This window comes from Anguilla rostrata, chromosome 2 (assembly GCF_018555375.3).
Source record: "Anguilla rostrata isolate EN2019 chromosome 2, ASM1855537v3, whole genome shotgun sequence".
Classification (NCBI taxonomy): domain Eukaryota; kingdom Metazoa; phylum Chordata; class Actinopteri; order Anguilliformes; family Anguillidae; genus Anguilla; species Anguilla rostrata.
In genome coordinates this window covers 38,453,078-38,471,070 of record NC_057934.1, presented here as the reverse complement: position 1 = coordinate 38,471,070, position 17,993 = coordinate 38,453,078, and the positions used below count along the sequence as shown (strand labels likewise).

The 17,993-nt window shown below is 42.3% G+C and overlaps 1 protein-coding gene across 1 annotated transcript; it reads left to right on the top strand.

Annotated features, from left to right (window-relative positions):
- Positions 1 to 116: 116 nt before the first annotated feature.
- pth3r (parathyroid hormone 3 receptor) lies at positions 117 to 16,213 on the top strand. Its single transcript, XM_064322007.1, has 13 exons — positions 117 to 711; positions 4,019 to 4,124; positions 5,193 to 5,303; positions 7,078 to 7,202; positions 7,721 to 7,815; positions 9,147 to 9,300; positions 10,428 to 10,581; positions 10,788 to 10,848; positions 10,995 to 11,061; positions 11,445 to 11,539; positions 12,281 to 12,422; positions 12,872 to 12,913; positions 13,935 to 16,213. The coding sequence occupies exons 1-13, from the start codon at positions 622 to 624 to the stop codon at positions 14,358 to 14,360; spliced, it is 1,668 nt and encodes a 555-aa protein (XP_064178077.1). The 5' UTR covers positions 117 to 621; the 3' UTR covers positions 14,361 to 16,213.
- Positions 16,214 to 17,993: the final 1,780 nt, after the last annotated feature.

The following is a 17,993-nucleotide window of genomic DNA, read 5'->3' as shown; positions in this document are numbered from 1 at the left end:
TACTGACAACTAAGACCTACAGAGAGGAAAGAGTTAACAGCAGTGGGAGCTGGGAGGGTAGTCCCATCCCTCACAGTCAACAGTGGCGGGAGCTGCACTGTCAGAGATGTGAGGAGACAGCCACACCATCCCTCACTCCCCCACCTTTTCACAGCGGACTCAGCTCAGAGAGGGAGTACAGCTCAGAGGAGAAAGGCATTCATCCCCAGCTAGAGCCCAACCCCACACTAAAGAGTGAGAAGAAGGTGCCACACTGCTGAAGGAGTGCACACTCAAAGGGCAGTCAGAAGAGCGGACTGTGCAGAGCTACGGGAGTGATGAGATCCAGATCCCATAGGCTGAATGGCAAAGCATTTCAGAGACACTAAGAGTTTGCTGGGATTCTTTCATTAATGGGACATTAGGACCAGGGTAATTCCAAAGAGGATCTTCCAGTGATCCTCTTTTTTTCTCTCATTAACGGCGAATGGGGACACAGATGGCAACAGTTGCAATGCCGCTTATACCCAAGAATCGCGGTTGGTGTTTTTGGGAGCTGCTCACCCAGATAGCCCCCTAAGGAGTTCAGAATCCTTTTCTACTGGAGTACAAAGCTTCGCTTTTGGGGTTTAAATAGATAGGATGGCTGCATGGGCCAAAACAGGAACTATGTCATCTGTGAAAGGAGTTGTCTTCCTTCTATGTTTTACCTTGGAGGTGATCAGTGCATTGGTGAGTCTGGCACTAATTACAGCATTTTGTACTCACAAAGAGATTCAGGTCACAAGATAACTTTAGTTGTTACTGTATGTCATGCATGATAATTACAATCTACCACATGATCAAGACCAGAATAGCACATGTACCACTCCTCATATGAACTGTGCTTTCAGATCAGTTTGACTGAGTAAACATCAGTGCTGTAAACATCAGGTTAATCAAAGGACCTTTATTTAAAATCAGCAGAAAACAGTCAGTCCTTTAAATAGTTTATTTCTGCTCATGGTGTTGATATTAAGAAATGTATATACATCATTCTGTTACTGGACAGGGTTGTCAGATTTTCCCCTAATCATCACAAGAATGTAATGTTTAACTTGTGTTGGAAATCATGAACTGTACAACCATGTAAACAATTTAAATTGTAAATTGCTCTGGATAAAAGCATCTCCTAAATAAATGTCACATAATCACAGAAGCATACCAAATTGGTTGGCCTTGGTGGCACAGACTAAGCAATCAAATGACATGATGATTAATGCATGATGGATTACTGCATGCAAGAGTCACAGCTTTGACTGCAAACAATGCTCCTCCCAGGGAAGAACAATAAATACTGTACTGTGGTTGGGTGGGCACCAGGCACATCTTAGGAAGGTACTACCTGGGGTCCCATAAAGTCCATTAAAGTGTAAGTTCTGCTGACAGAGTGGGAAGCCAGAGTGGGTGTGTGCTGAGAGAAAATCAGTAGCCAAATGTCCAGAACGGGTCACAAACCTGATTTAGCATTCCCGAGGTTGCTGTGACATGTTGTTTGAGCAGCGTCGCCTCTGCTCTCTGCAGAATGGGGATGTGTGCTGAAACAGAATTGGCCTCAGTGGTGCCCTTGCTGTCGTTCTAGAGCCTAATCGGAGTGTGAAGAACAAGTTTCAAGGTGTCCAATGGCTCAGGTTGTGGGTTGGGTGATGTTGTGGCTTCGGTGCTGCAGGAGATTGATAGCCTTAGCATTATTACAGGTGACGGCCAGAGTATAGCCTAAGACTATCTAGCATGAACCCCAAAACAAGAAACACCAAAGTCTATTTCAATACTACAGACCTGCTATGGAACACACACATGAAAAAAAACTTCATTATCTTGTCATAGCATCCCACTAATCTAGGCTCTGTTGTCACCAGATGCCAGAAAGATTTTCAGCCCTGTTATCATATCTGCCCAATATAACACGTCTCTTTCTGCCTCTGAACACTTTAATGCATACTTACTTATTGATGGACAGGTTCAAAACAACTGTGGATTGACCAGTGCTTTAATGTGCTTCAGTTAAACTGATTTTTGAAAGGGAATTACATTTTTGTTGAGAGAACCACTGGAAATTACCTTTGTCATTAGATGTCCTACTGTATGCAAAGGGAACTATCTTTATTATCAGATCAAAATTTTGAAAGAGCTTTACAAGTCACATGCTAGTGCCCTCATTGATGGTTATAACTCTGCTACTGCTGATTTGAAAGCATTACCTTCATTCACCTAACCCCTTATTGCTAGTGACAAAACTATGTGGAAGCAATCACCCCTGGTATATTGATTCATCCTTGTTTGATGGACTGGTTCAAGAAAAGGTCTTGACGTAATGATCTCAGATCAGCAGTGGCAGATTTATAACCATCAGTGAGCGCATTGGCACATGACTTTAATATATTGTAAAGCTCTTTTGAACCCAGTCACAGACAAAGGTTCCTTTAGGGAAAATGAGAAATAGAAATAGACCGCACAAGAGAGATTACTAACAAAAATATGTCTTCAGTCTGTTGGTTCAGACAAGACATGGACAAATCAGTTTTCAAACCATCTAATCAGTTCAGGACTGAATGTATAAAGCATCTGAAGGTATCAGTCCTAGGGTAGGGTGGTGGGCTGTTAAAAAAACTCAAACAAATCTTTTAGCTATGATCACTGTCTTATTTTGGTAAAGAACAGACAAAGGCTCTATGACCATCAGAGAACCTGCCAAAGGCAATGATGGCAAGAAGGTAGATTTTCTTACTAATGACTGACATAAACACAACAGGGATGGGCTTTCAGCCCAAGGTGAGTAGAGTGGGTCTGCCATGGGCTATTTCAGCTCTGGTTATTGTCTCCCTCTGCATTCAGCCAGTGTCAGCCCAAAACAGACTTACTGCTCCCACTCAGTGAAGCAGAAAATGACATACCCCCTCAGTGGGAGTGGATCTAATTAAGAACAACAGGAGGATCTGTCACAAGCTAATTGATTTTCAAACACATTCTCCACCCATCAGCAAAATAGACAGATAACTATCTGGCAGTAAGAACTTATGAGCATCTCACATTTAGCATAAGAACTAATAATAAATAATCTACAGGCATGGACTGAGATACATTGTTAATTACCTGGCATTTTAATACGACTAATATATATTTTACTCAAGTCTAAAGATGGATTTCACAGAAACATGACTTGGGTGGGAGGCCAGATACACTCGTGCACATATTCAATACCGCAGATGCTGTGAGCATACACTGAAGCATACACACACACACTCTCATACTCACATACTCACACACTCACTCATTCACACACACACACACACACACTCTCATCCTCACATACTCACACACTCACTCATTCACACACATGCACACACACACACCCACACAAAGCATTTCTTGGGAAGTGTCCAGGCAGCCCTATGTTTAGGAGAGCACAGTAGAATGTGCCTCTACAAAACCCCTGAGATACCCACAAACATTGAACTAGCCATTCAAACCAAACCAAAACCAGCCTGGAGGGATACCATCGTTTGTTGAGAGTCTACTCTTTTTCATTCTGACCATTTCTCTCACCCATTTCTTTCTTTTTGTCTCTGTTTATTTCTTCTGTCTGATGTTTGGCCCATGTGCCCCTCCCCCACCTCAGTCTGTCTAAGTGAATGTGAGAACTGAGGCGCTCTGCTGGTTTTGAGGAGCGCTTGCGAAATGCTTTCCGACCACAGAGCCGCCTGTGTTCCGTCGTCCTCAGCTACGGGGGAGTTCCCCACCGGGGTGCTCCTGTGCGAGGGGTTTGAGAGGGTCCGACACATACCGCAGTCTGGCTCAACAATTTCACAACACTTGGAGGCAGCGGATTAAGCCCCTGCATGTTTGCAAATTTAGCTTCGGCGACAACCACCTAATAAATTTGAGGGCGCTGTGGGAGACACAATACCCCATGACCCTACATGAGGGCTCTCTGTTTCTGTAAGAGCACAGTGATGTCTTATGCTGACACATGATGGAACACCCATTTGTTTCAATACAGGTGGATTCGGATGATGTCATCACAAGGGACGAGCAGATCTACCTCCTGCTTGGAGCCAGGGCCAAGTGTGAGAGGAGCATTCGTGCCCAGCTGGACACAGTCAGAGGTTTTGGCACCAACTTTTTCTCTGAAGAGTGCAAGGTTTTAGGTCTTGGGCTGTCTGTGTCTGTATTTTTTTGCAGCATGAGGCAGACTTGACTCACCTAATTTATGTTTCAGATACCATGTACAAATGCTTTGTTAATGTCTTGGCACTTGTTAGGGAACACGTAGAAGTAAAATCCATATTCTGGCCACCATGTTATCCTGTTAGACAAAGGAAAGGAGCAGGACAAAAGTCAGTGCATCTGACTCATGCTGGTGCTTGATTGGACTAAGAGATTATTTTTAATATAACTTCAGGGCCCTGTCGTGTTTCAATCAGTGAGGTGCATCAATGCAGGGTACCCAATTTCCTGCAGCCAATGGTCTCTATGGTAACAGAAGCAAGTTTAATGCTGAACAGTCTAATGAGACCACCGGGTCAATTGCATTGTCATGTTTTGTAGTGATTCATATTCACAATTTTACACGAGCCAAAGCTATGACTTGTTGCCTGTGGAGAGGCACAGCTAAATAAGCACCTCCATTTTCTCTCTTTATTAAAAGTATAAATTATAGGCAATCATTTGAAAGCAATATTGCCGTAAAGTTTTGCCATATGGGAGTCTTGTGAGGTGGCACATAAGTGGCCTCAGTGCACTGCAAAAACAAAAAAAAAACCTGAACAAGAATTTTTGTCTTATATTTAGACTTAAAATCTTATTTCTATTACCTTATTTCTTTTTTGGCTAAATAAGACAAAAATGTTAACTATGAGGTGGGACAGTTTGATTAATTTCAAGTTTTGCCTATGGGCTAAGGCAATTTCATTCAACAAGGAAAAAGTAACTTAAAACAAGCTAATATTTTCTACTTGAGAGAAAAAAGATTTAATGTCTCATATGAGACTAAAACACTTGTCAAGACAGACATTTGCAATGTGTCACATAGAAATGGAGGGGTTTCAGTTGGCAAGGTTGTCCTACCTCATTGATGTTAGTTTTCCTCTGTGTCTTATTATCATAATACAATACAATAGATTACTATAGTTTAAAGCAGTTGTGTCTTTTGGTAATACTTGGTTTGTTTGCAGACACTGACTGCGTGCCAGAGTGGGATGGTATAATCTGCTGGCCTAAGGGGAAGCCCAGCCAGCTGATTTCTGCTCTCTGTCCTGACTACATCTATGACTTTAACCACAGAGGTGAGGAGTCCCCATCCCCTGACACTGCCCTGACTGCATCTACATGGCAGATCAAGGAGATCAATTCTATCTGGGAAAAAGGGCAATAATAAGCTAAAAACACAAAATCAAAAGGGTATATTTTATATATTAATAGAAGATGCAGGGACAAATCACATCAGGGGAACAATAGATGCGTATTCTAGTGACTTATTGTCTCTTCTCTCTCCAGCTTCTTTTGATATCTGGATTGTGAGAAATAATTTGCGGCAGCCTCCATACCCTCCTGTTTCCTTAACAGTAATGATCAGTGACAGGTCCGCTGCCTCGCTGGATTTATGTAGGCTGGCGGGGAAAGAAATCACCTGCAGTGGTGACCTACCTGGTGCCCTTTCTTTGTCCATCAGCTGTTTTACATTTAAGTAGTTTTGAGAACACATTCTCAGTTTATGTTTATGGAGAGCTGCTGGAACTATCCCTGTTAGTGCTGGCCACCAGCTCTGACCACCAGCTATACAAGCAATGGCAACATTTTAATAAAACACGACCAAACAGGGAGATAAGTGCCCACCCCCCCTTATGTGACATGGGTTGCATGTTTATTCTCACCATATCACCCATGAATGCTATTAGCCCGAAGGGAAGGATTGCTGAGGCAAGAGACAGCAGGCGGAGGAGCGGTGTGGTCTGTTATCTGAAGAGTATGTGGGCTCAGGAAAGCTCTGTGAATTGTCAATTATCTATGGTGTTGTGTGAGAGTCGCCGCTTCTACTGATTCCATTGAGACTTTAGCCAGCTCGTCTGTATGCCTGACAGACCTGATGTGAGGCTTGAGTCTCTGCCCCTTTTTCCTTCAGTAACAGGGCAATACTTTTTTCATTTTTTTTCATCAGAGGGCAGGCAGCTGTCAACGAAAAAAGAGGCAGCTGTTTGTTTTTTTAATGTTAAGGGCACCCCTCCTCATTTCTCAACAGTTGCACTACACAACACCTTGAGAAGCGTTGCTCAGTGTACACCCCAGAACGGACTTCACTGACAAAAAAATGTCACATTTCGACATTCGTCGTTTCCTCCAGTGTGCGTGGTGTGCAGTGAATGATGCCTTGCTCTGTTTTTGCCTTGTCTTTTCTGACCAGGAGAGAAAGAGGTTTGCACGATGAAACCACTAGTTAAAACAATATCCTAGGCCTCTACTGCATGACCGTGTGGTCAGCGCACTATCCATTTTGTCATAATAATATTGAACAGGACAGGATGTGGGCAGGGAGGTAAGAAAGAGGGTTTGAAGTAAAACAGCTAATACAGCTCAACTAGCTCAGTTTCAGCGATGGCCACTGAGCTGAAAATAGACGGGGGTGAAAACTCCTTTAATAAATGGATCATTGTTTTGAACCTCTTTTCATGAATTTTCCTTGAAGAAGTGTGCCAACAATCTGAAGAATCATTTGGCAGGTATAGACGCATCATCCTAGGGAGTTTAGCAATAAATTTAATTTAGAAAAATTGGTTTTAATCACTAAGTGAGGACACTTAATGGGTAAGCACCACATAATGACATACCCAAAATATATGACACTTATACATTTTAGTCTAGAGGTTTTTTGTAAAATTAAGCTGAAATTGTTGTTAGCATGGCTTCAAATTTGACAAATAGATCACATCTTGGAAAAACACCCCAAGTCACGCCAGAAAATTTCTTCTGTGATGCGTGACGTAATACACGGAAAACAAACATGATGTGATATGATGTGATATGATACTGGTCTGACTGTGTTCGTCCTCTGCCATCTCCCAGGCCGTGCATACCGGCAGTGTGATGCCTGGGGGAACTGGGAGCAGGTGCCCAGTGTGAACCGCACATGGGCCAACTACACTGAGTGCACCACCTACCTGCTGTCCACTCACAGGAACCAAGAAGAGGTTAGTGCCATTCCCATTTACAGAACACCTCACACAAAGTGAGAATGTTACAACTCACTTGTACAGCTGAAGGATACAATATTTCCTCCTCTTCAGCAACCACATTTGACATAGTGTCCATTTATACAGTTGGATATTTCATATTGCTGTACCCCTGAGAGTGTCCTACCTGGGAACTGAACCTGCAACCTTATTGTTACAAGGCCAGTTCCTTATTCATTATACTACACGGCCTCCAAAATGTATAATCTATACTATACTACATTTGCAAATTTGTTACTTGTGAGGATTTATATAGCCTGATTTTCAGGCATGAACACAACAGATATTGTCACAAATCCTTCCTTTCACCTGAAGATGTACAGACCTACAGGACTGAAAATGGCAGACTATTATATTGGCAATGCAGAATGCAAGAATAAGAAGATGAAGAAGAAGAAAAATAATGCGTGAACGCGCGCGCACACACAGACACACACAAACACCTGTGGGTTCTCATCCCCATCTCCGTCCCACAGGAAGTGTTTAAGCGCCTGCATCTGATGTACACCATTGGGTACTCCATCTCCCTGGTCTCCCTGCTGGTGGCTGTCTCCATCCTGTGCTACTTCAAGTAAGATGTGAGGAGAGCTCAGCATGTGTGAAAGGGCCTTCAGTGAATACTAATATCCACACAACCCTGACAGAACACCTGAATGTGCGGTAAACATTGATATTTGAGTAGGTGCTCTATATTTAACTATGTATTCATGTGACATCATGAACACTGAACATGTGAACAATTGTGATACAATCAGCTTGAACTTAATGTGACGTTATTATCATGTTATTAATTTAATCTCTGAATTATTCACAGTGCTAACATTATTCCAAATCTTGATAAAATGGGCATCTATCACCCCAAGCAAAGTTTGGTCCAAAGACTTATCATTAGAGTACATGCATGTGATATCTATGAGTTTCTCTTGAGATATCTGGTGTGACCTGTGTGTATGTTTTAGTGCTTTATGATAGTTGCCTCATACTCTGCAAATACATGCATTTGGACACTTATATAATGGGGAGAAGTCTGTACAGTTGAATCAACCCCCCCAAAAAGAAAAATAAATAAAAAATGAAAATACAGTAGATTAAGCACTGAACACACTCTTTATGCCAGACTCACTGAGAATTGATCAATAAAGTAAGATGGATTTTCACTTTGATTAAACATGACAAAAGAAAAGAAAATGAACTGGAGTACAACATTGAAGGGAATCACAGGGTCCTGATTGATCATGCGGGATGAATTGTCTTCTGCCTGTACCATCCTGTGGCCTTCTAAGTATTTTATTGGCTAAAATTTAGAAAAACTGAGCCATAAACTGCATAGAGTCATAAATTAGTAACAAAAAATACAACAGCAGTGTGTGGTTAGCTTTTTTTATTTTTTAGCAGTACGTTTACTGGCTGAAATCATCCATCCACCCATGTTCTAAACTGCTTATTCCTGGTCAGGGTCATGGGGGGAGCTGGAGCTCACACCATTCACTCATGTCTATGGGCAATTTAGAGTACCTTATATATATTTCAAAATATACCAATTACTGCAGCTTTCATTAAACATATTTGAAGTTCAACCATATATTCAGTCCGGCCAAGATTGATTCAATGTATTTCAGTAGATTCTTCAATAAGTGGCAATATATTTTGTTACGTAAGGGACGAGTATTGTGCAGTAGTGTGAATACACCATGTACCTGTATTTTCCTGTGTAACACTGAACCTAAATGTGCTCCCTGAAACAAGCTTGGAAAAAATGATGTGTCAGAGACAGACTGCTATGTGTTTTGTAAGTTATGTCAGGAACATGAAGACTCACAGTAGTACGTCAATGTTTGCCCCTTCTCTCTCACTCTCTCTCTCTCTCCTCTCTCTCTCTCTCTCTTTCTCTCTCTCCTGTAGGAGGCTGCACTGCACTCGTAACTACATCCACATCCACCTTTTTTCTTCCTTCATTTGTCGTGCCATCAGCATTTTTGTGAAGGATGCTGTGCTGTACACTGTATCTGATGAGGGTAGGACTGAGGACAACATCACTGGACACAGACCCCAAATGGTTTGTCAGCACCTCTGCTTCTCTTATTCAAGTGTTGTTTTGTGCCCTTTATTCTCTGTCAAAGTTGCCAACATGACCAGTATTGGTAGTGTTTCTCACTGATCTCTCCTTTATAGTCATGAATTGTGAACAGTGTTTGCTCACCTGGTTCCTGGTCTTTAGAGTGTGATGACCATCTCCTCTGGTTCTTAGTCTTTAGAGTGTGATGACCGTCTCCTGTCTGGCTCCCGGTCTTTAGAGTGTGATGACTATCTCCTCTCTGGTTCCTGGTCTTTAGAGTGTGATGACCGTCTCCTCTCTGGTTCCTGGTCTTTAGAGTGTGATGACCATCTCCTCTGGTTCTTAGTCTTTAGAGCAAGATGACCGTCTCCTCTCTGGCTCCTGGTCTTTAGAGTGTGATGACCATCTCCTCTATGGTTCCTGGTCTGTAGAATGTGATGACCATTTCCTCTCTTGTTCCTGGTCTTTAGAGTGTGGTGACAATTTCCTCTGTGGTTTCGGGTCTATAGAGCGTGATGACCGTTTCCCCTCCGGTTCCTGGTCTGTAGAGTGTGATGACCGTTTCCCCTCTGGTTCCTGGTCTGTAGAGTGTGATGACCGTTTCCCCTCCGGTTCCTGGTCTGTAGAGTGTGATGACCGTTTCCCCTCTGGTTCCTGGTCTGTAGAGTGTGATGACCGTTTCCCCAATGGTTTCTGGTCTGTAGAGTGTGATGACCGTTTCCCCTCCGGTTCCTGGTCTGTAGAGTGTGATGACCGTTTCCCCTCCGGTTCCTGGTCTGTAGAGTGTGATGACCGTTTCCCTCTTTTCCTGGCCTGAAGTGTGATGACCTTTTCCCCTCTGGTCCTGGTCTGTAGAGTGTGATGACCGTTTCCCCAATGGTTTCTGGTCTGTAGAGTGTGATGACCGTTTCCCCTCCGGTTCCTGGTCTGTAGAGTGTGATGACCATTTCCCCTCCGGTTCCTGGTCTGTAGAGTGTGATGACTGTTTCCCCTCCGGTTCCTGGTCTGTAGAGTGTGATGACCGTTTCCCCTCTGGTTCCTGGTCTGTAGAGTGTGATGATTGTCTCCTCTCCATGTGTCCCTTGGGGCTTTAGAGTTTCATTATCAGCTCCTCTCTCTCCCTGCAGGCAGGCTGCAAAGTAGCTGTGACCTTTTTCCTCTACTTCCTGGCCACCAACCACTACTGGATCCTGGTGGAGGGGCTCTACCTGCACAGCCTCATATTCATGGCCTTCCTGTCTGACAAGAACTACCTTTGGGCCCTCATCATCATCGGCTGGGGTCAGTGACAGGCCCAGCCCTTCCCTTCCTGATACAGTCACAAACTCTGGCTGAATATTTAAATGTAGGATTTCATAAGAGTAGCTGTATGAGAGTATTGGAAACCTAGAAACAAAGGTAATTATCAATAAAGCACAGATCAAAGGTCGAAATAGTGCAGCACATTTAACTGCCTCACTCTGTCTCTGTTCCTGTTTCACATGTAGGGGTCCCAGCTGTGTTTGTGTCCATTTGGGTCAGTGCCCGTGCTTCACTTGCTGACACTCAGTGAGTAACATGGAACGCTAACACTGAATTCTAAAACTGTAATTACAAGCACACACACATGTTCACACGCACGCACACACATGCATGCATATGTGCACGCAGGCACGCACACACACAGAGTCACAGAGGCTCATTTCTGTCTCCAGATGTTGGGACATCAGTGCAGGAAATCTGAAGTGGATCTATCAAGTTCCAATCCTGGCAGCAATTGTTGTAAGCCTCTTTGTCTTTCTGTTTCTACTTTCTGTCTTTTTGTTCCACATTTGAAGCTAACATGCACATGCATCATGAGGTTTAATTATTAAATTTACTCACATGATTACATTGTGTTCACAAAAGTAGATCTAAATGCAAGTCCTACTGTAGTTTCACAACGCCTTATGAGTAATAACTGAGTAAAAAAATTCCAGATATCAGGAGGGTCTCTCTATTGCTGGGGCCCCTAACTCACCACCTTTCTCTAATCTTTCTTAATATTCTAACATTGGACAATTCTTTTAAATACGTAAGGCATAAATCAACTGTTGTCAGAGAAAGCCAGTCATGGTTCTGATAAGATCTCATACCTCTGATCTTTGTGTCCTTCCTCAATCCAGGTGAACTTCTTCCTGTTCCTCAACATTGTGAGAGTTCTGGCCTCCAAACTTTGGGAGACCAACACAGGCAAACTGGACCCACGCCAGCAGTATAGGTCAGTGGCCATTCAGTCTCTCCCCAACAACTCACCAGCTGACCTCTAATTTAATCTGCATCCATCCACGTTCCTGCAACCTGAACTTTACATGGCACATGACCTACTGACAACTCATTAGAGCTATCAGAAACAGGCTTTCCTTCTAAATGTTTTTAAAGACACAAGGCACTAGGGATAGGGCTGGAGGCTGTCCAGAGGGAAATTCATTTTGGGGCAGCCTAGTATGATACACACATACATTACTTGTACTGTTTAATTTCAAGGATATTTAAAAAAGCAACTTCTGAACATAAGCATTCATACTATGCTTAACTGATCTCAGGACAAAATTACCAGTTTGACAACACTGCACATGAGGAACAACAAGCTGGACATGTTTTTATGGGCATGTATGCAAACATTCACTCTCCTGAAATGATGGAGGATGTTCCTGTGATGGGCCTACAGTTACAACAGGGAATTCAAAATTTGGGGAGAAAAAAAGAAATAAGAAAGAATAAATCTGTCTATACTGATGTGGTAATTAAGATACCAAGTTGTACTTCCCTCATGCAAATTTAAGAACGGAGTAGCAGAATACCTAAAACAGGAAGCATTACAAGTTTCCCAGAATAAGAGCATATGCTAATGGGTGAAATAATTTAATGGACCACCGTATGCATAGAATATGACCATGACCAACATATGATGTGCACACGGCTTACATATATCTTGTGTGATGTTCTATTCACCGTGCAGGAAGTTGTTGAAGTCCACACTGGTGCTGATGCCTCTGTTTGGGGTGCACTACATGGTGTTTATGGCTCTGCCATACACAGAGGTGACTGGCTTGCTGTGGCAGGTGCAGATGCACTACGAGATGTTCTTCAATTCCTCACAGGTCAGATTTATTCACCCGTGCAAACAGATGCATCTGGTATTGGAGAAGGTCAGGCTTTGTGTTCATCCAGTGGTGGTAATAATAGACTATGACGGAGGATGTGTGAAGGATATACAGGTAGGGCATTGGGTGCGTTTTCTCTGTGACTATAGAAAATATCTTTTATGGAAACCTCCATTCTAGCACTTATCATCCTCTCTTCTTAAAGAGCACAAAGGTATAGAAATTGAGTTCTTTTTAACCCTGCAAGTAATAGAAAACAGAGTGCAGCAATACAAAATGAGACTCAGAATTAGCTTTCACTCCTTTCCCAGTATAGCTGATTCTAAGTCATTTCAAATAAAGGCAGGCATCGAAATGAAAGAAATTGGTATGAAAATGGATAGGTTTGTTGCCAAAAAAAATGTAGGGAAGCATTACCTTACTGTGCACAATTCTGCTCTGTTCAGGGATTCTTTGTGGCATTCATCTACTGCTTCTGCAATGGAGAGGTAAGTATGAGGGCGTTTTGGCTGTACCAGTATGTGTGCCTGTGAGCAAATGCTGGTCTAGATCATACTGGGCCACCATCTTTCCACCTACAAGGTTCTAGATTTTTCCATTTGGAGGCCCGTGGGCCGCTAGTTTTAGTTTATTTGTTTTGCAATTCATTGGTGCACAATTTTTGTTTTTCCATTTCATTTGTGTATTTGCATTTTGCACCTCAGAGGTACCTAGCAAAGATATATCAAGATAATACTAAAGCTTTAATACATTACATTATTTTACAATCTTTCAGCTGCGATATTCTAACACATAGACATCAAATCACAAGCATCAGACTAATGAGGCTGATACACTGAGAACACACACAGCCAGATTGCAAAATCTCAGGCTTTTCAATAGAGGCACTAACATTGGCTTTTCCGTGGCTTAAAACTGTGAATTTGGTCTATTTTTTAACCTAAAGCAGTAACAGTTTAAAGGCAATGTGCCATGAAAACCACAATGATTTGTTAGCACCCTGTCCTCATTTTTCATTTTAAATTCATGCTGGCATAAGCAGTCCATGTGAAGCCTGCATATTGCACATGCACCCTGCTTAGCGCAGCAGTCTCACATCCACATCATCTTTTTAATTAATTAAAGGAAGGTATTGATTATTAATGTTGGGTGAAGCGCCCTTGGCTTGAACATAAATATCTGATTAAGGGCACTTGGTCATCAAGGATGAAAACCACACATAAAACCCTTTTCACAAGCCCATGGGAAGTCAATGTTTGACATCACAGACACCATATTTGCTCCATATTTTTTTTTTGTCTGTGGTGAATGCGCAGGTGTGTATGTGTATATGAGTGCACATGTTGGTGTGTGTTTGTATATGAGTGCACATGTTGGTGTGTTTGTATATGAGTGCATGTGCTGGTGCGTCCTTGTATTTGTGCGCATGGGTTGTGTACATGCATGTATATAGGTGCATATATGTAGGTGTGTGCCTGTGTCCGAGTGTATTTGTGTCCGTGTGTGCAGGTACAGGCAGAGGTGAAGAAGGCGTGGCTACGGCGGAGTCTCACTCTGGACCTGAAGCAGAAGGCGCGGGTGACGAGCAGCGGGGGAAGCTGCTACTACGGCGGCATGACCTCCCACGCGACCAACAGCGTCAGCCTCAGCGTGGCAGCCACCAAGGGCCTGTCCCTGACGGGCGGGCGGCAGCGCCTGGCCCCGCTGCATCCCCTGTCCAGCCTCCCCGGCTACGTGCCCGGCGCCTCCGAGGCCCCCCTCCCCTCGCCGGCCCAGCGGGAGCAGGCCCAGAGGAGGCCGGGGCTGCTGCCGCACAGGCCCAGGGCCATGGAGAGGAGCGTGGAGGAGAGGGACGCTGTGCTCCCGCTCTCCTCCGACGAGGAGCCCTGCTGCCCCTGCTCCCTGTCCGTTAAGGAGTTTGAGACCATCCTGTGAAATCCCATTGCCGTCTGTTGTCTGTGTCTCCACAGAGAAATCCCCTTCCCTGCCCGTCATTGCAGGATGACATCCATTGTAATTGGTATGCGGTAGTTTCTAATTCTGTGGCATGTTCCATTCAACACTGCCGTGACAAGCTGGTTGTCTGCCGGCAGCAAAGACTCAAAGACATGAGACATGCTGCCATGTGGAAGTTCATAAGAAAATGAGGCTGCTGTGATGTCATTAACCCACAGTGACCTTTGGTCAGGTTAACTAGCTACAACATCCTATTGTAAACTATTGAATAGGGAAAGTGATTTTGAACCATTTAGCCACTGACTAGGGCAGTCAACTGAATTACAGTGAAGCAACAATTACAACATAAACCTTATTGTCTGTTGAGCTCATAGGTATGCTGTTGTTTTTGTGCCATTTTATTGAGTATTGAGTGCTGAATGGAAACTACCGTTTGCTACTGTAAGGGGTCACACCGGATTTAAAGAAACACCTGCACAAGTGGCTAGTACAAAGCTGAAATATTTACCCAATAGAAGCTACTTTTACTTGCATTTGGCAGCTTGGTTAGTGTGAATTTCAAGCCCTTTAACTACACAATAATTCAAGGCAAAATCCAAAGGCATTTGAGTATTTTCAAATACAATGCTTAAAAGCCAAATGTTCTTCCAAACACTTTTCAAATCTATACAAGTAACTTTAAAACCAGCAGCATTTTTCATTTTTGGCTTCCATTCAGGAATAATTGCAAAAATTTGTCTCTGTCGGTATCTTTGGCACCCCGATACCTAAACCCTGATAACTAAAATAGCATTGCAACCATCCACATATGACTGTAAATATAACAAAAGTATTGTAATATGTTAATATGTAAATGTATGTGTAAACATTCAATCTCTTTGTTGTTATTAAATTAAATGGTGAGGAAGTCAAAACTTACATGAGAAGGGTTGGTGCTGATTATGGCCTTTGTTTAAATACCAGCATTAAGAACCTCATTCATTTATTCATTCAATGAAGACAAATTATTGGTTGATTTGTTGCAAAATATCTCCCAGAAATAAAATACTACGTATTTGAAAGCATTTCTTACAAAAACCTTATAAAACTTTTTAACATAATCTCAGATACATGAAAATATTTAAGTTGAATTAAATAGTCTGTATAGGAAATGTGCTGTTTCAAACAGATTTACATAAAATAATTAGAAAATACTTTAATACACATTAGACCCAGGTCTGATACAGCGCATTGAACACGGAACCAGTTTAATACTTGACAAGCTTGAGATATTTATGGCCTTGCTTGAGCTATTTGTAATTACTGGCAAGTTGATTGTAGTTTTATTTGGTAATTTGATGTAACTTTGTTCAGCAGAGAAGACTTTTGAGTTTGCTTGTGAAAGTCTCATGTAAAATGTGAAACGTAAGAAAAATGTCGGAAACAGTCCCATTTGCTGTTATCTGAAAAGGAAAGTAGTCAGGATTCATTGGACGCTAATCCGCTTACATAATGTCTGCATTCTGCCTTGTTGTTGGCTATGCTGTATGTTCTCTGGTCTGCTTCACTGTTTACTGTGCCTACAGGTTGCTTGCCTACTTTCTAGTTTGACCTTGAATATTATCATTGTGAAGGCTATGTGGGTTTTTGATACTCTAGAAATCAGAAAATCTTCAGCATGAAAAACTTGACATGTCAATCACTGCATTGGTGTTATATAATGTTGGTGATAAGGCTGCCATCTTTATTCATGGCACAAGATTGTACTGTTCTGTAAAACTGCAATATAAAATGCAAGAGAAAAAAAATGAAGGGCCGTTTCATACATAAAAATCTTCAGTGCTGTCTTGAAATGCCTCATCTTTGTGTGAAATGTTTTTTTTTTCTAAAAATAAGTCCGAAGCCAAAAGATATTAATAGACGTGCCACCAGACAAGCCTGCTAACACAGACCAGTCACTGGTATGTCGTTACCTCGTTATTTATGCTACTTATAACGTTGCAGTAACATCAAATTAGACGCCATGGGGACAATACAAGTGAAGCTCCTTTTAACGGCACAAGTATGTTGTGTAGCGGCGTTGTTCTCACCAGTAATGTCCATAATACTGTACATTGTGGGGACTACAGTCTGTGGTGAATGCGCAGGTGTGTACATGTCCCTGTATATAAGTGCATGTGCAGGTGTGTGTTTGTTTGTGTTTTGAAAGTACATTGTGCAGCGGAATTTTTCACACATCCCAGTAACCTCGCATTGATGTTTTGGGGACTATAAAGTTAAGTTCCTTTTAACGTTGCAAGTGGCCTATGGTATGTACCAGCCTTGTTCTGACATCCCAGGCAGTGCCACCCCCCACGGCTGCCAGATTTACAATTTGTCCAACCCAGGCAACATACGCAACATACAAAGCTTAATCACGAACAAGGTGGGATGTAGCCGTGCTGTCTAAATGGATGGGGAGATGAGGTATGCTGTCGGAACCAATGATGGACCAGGGGTGTTGACCCTTAAATGAACTGTGAATATTTGGTTACGCTCATGTATGTAAAATTACCAGTGTGTCAGTTATATGTTAAATAGTGCTATTTAGCAAGGTCACCACATAGCCAGTGATAGCTGCGTACCCACATTTGCCAGCTAGAAGGTCAGCTATTAGTAAGCTTGCTATCTAGCTACAGTGCCTAATTTGGCATTTCAGCATTTTTCAGCATTCAGCAGGAAAAAACAGGCAATAATGTCTGTTGTCATGGCAATTGCAGTTTCAGACCAAACGTAATTTAGTTATAATCCAAATACATTGCTTCACCGCCAGCTTCCCCTTTGCGCTAGGCCTACCACACAGACCTTTCTACAGTTAACTGGCTTTAGCTAATAACTTCATTAGCCACCAGGCTAATAGCGTGAAAGAAGGTCCTACGTTGGTCCTATGCAAATAAACACACAATTATCCATTCTTTGTGTTGCATCCAATAAGGGTTTGAAACATCCCAATTGCACCTGAACCAGAAACGGATGGATGCAGCCAGTGATAATCCTGTGTAGCAAAACAGAGAGAGAGCAGGATCTATAAGAATTTCTTGACTGTGATAATTTTTCCCTGGACCTCGTGGGCCCCCTGACAGCATCGGCCCCAGCATTAATCCAGAAACTTTTAGGTAACATTGTGACAACATTGTCTTTAGGCGAAAGTAAAGTTCCTTAAATGTCTTAAAATTAGTGTATGTGCACTTAGCAATTTACACAACTTTCTTATTCTTACATATTGAATATACAGTGCCATGAAAAAGTATTTGTCCCCTTCCTGATTTCCTCTTTTATTGCATATTTGTCACACTGAATGGTTCAGATCTTTAGAGTGAGACTGAGTAAACAAAAACATGTTTTTAAAATAATTTCATTTATTTAATGAAAAAGTTATTAAACAACCATTTCACCCATGTGTAACTGACCCCTTAGTAATCAACCAATTAACAAATTTTTATTTATAATTAGATTCAGCTGATTGAACACAGCCAGGCTTGATTACAGCTAGCCCAGTTGAATTTAAATCTCACTCATACTGAACCTTACCATCGGAGTGAAATAATCACCAAAATGTTTCTACAAGCACACTATGCCATGTTCAATGGAAAT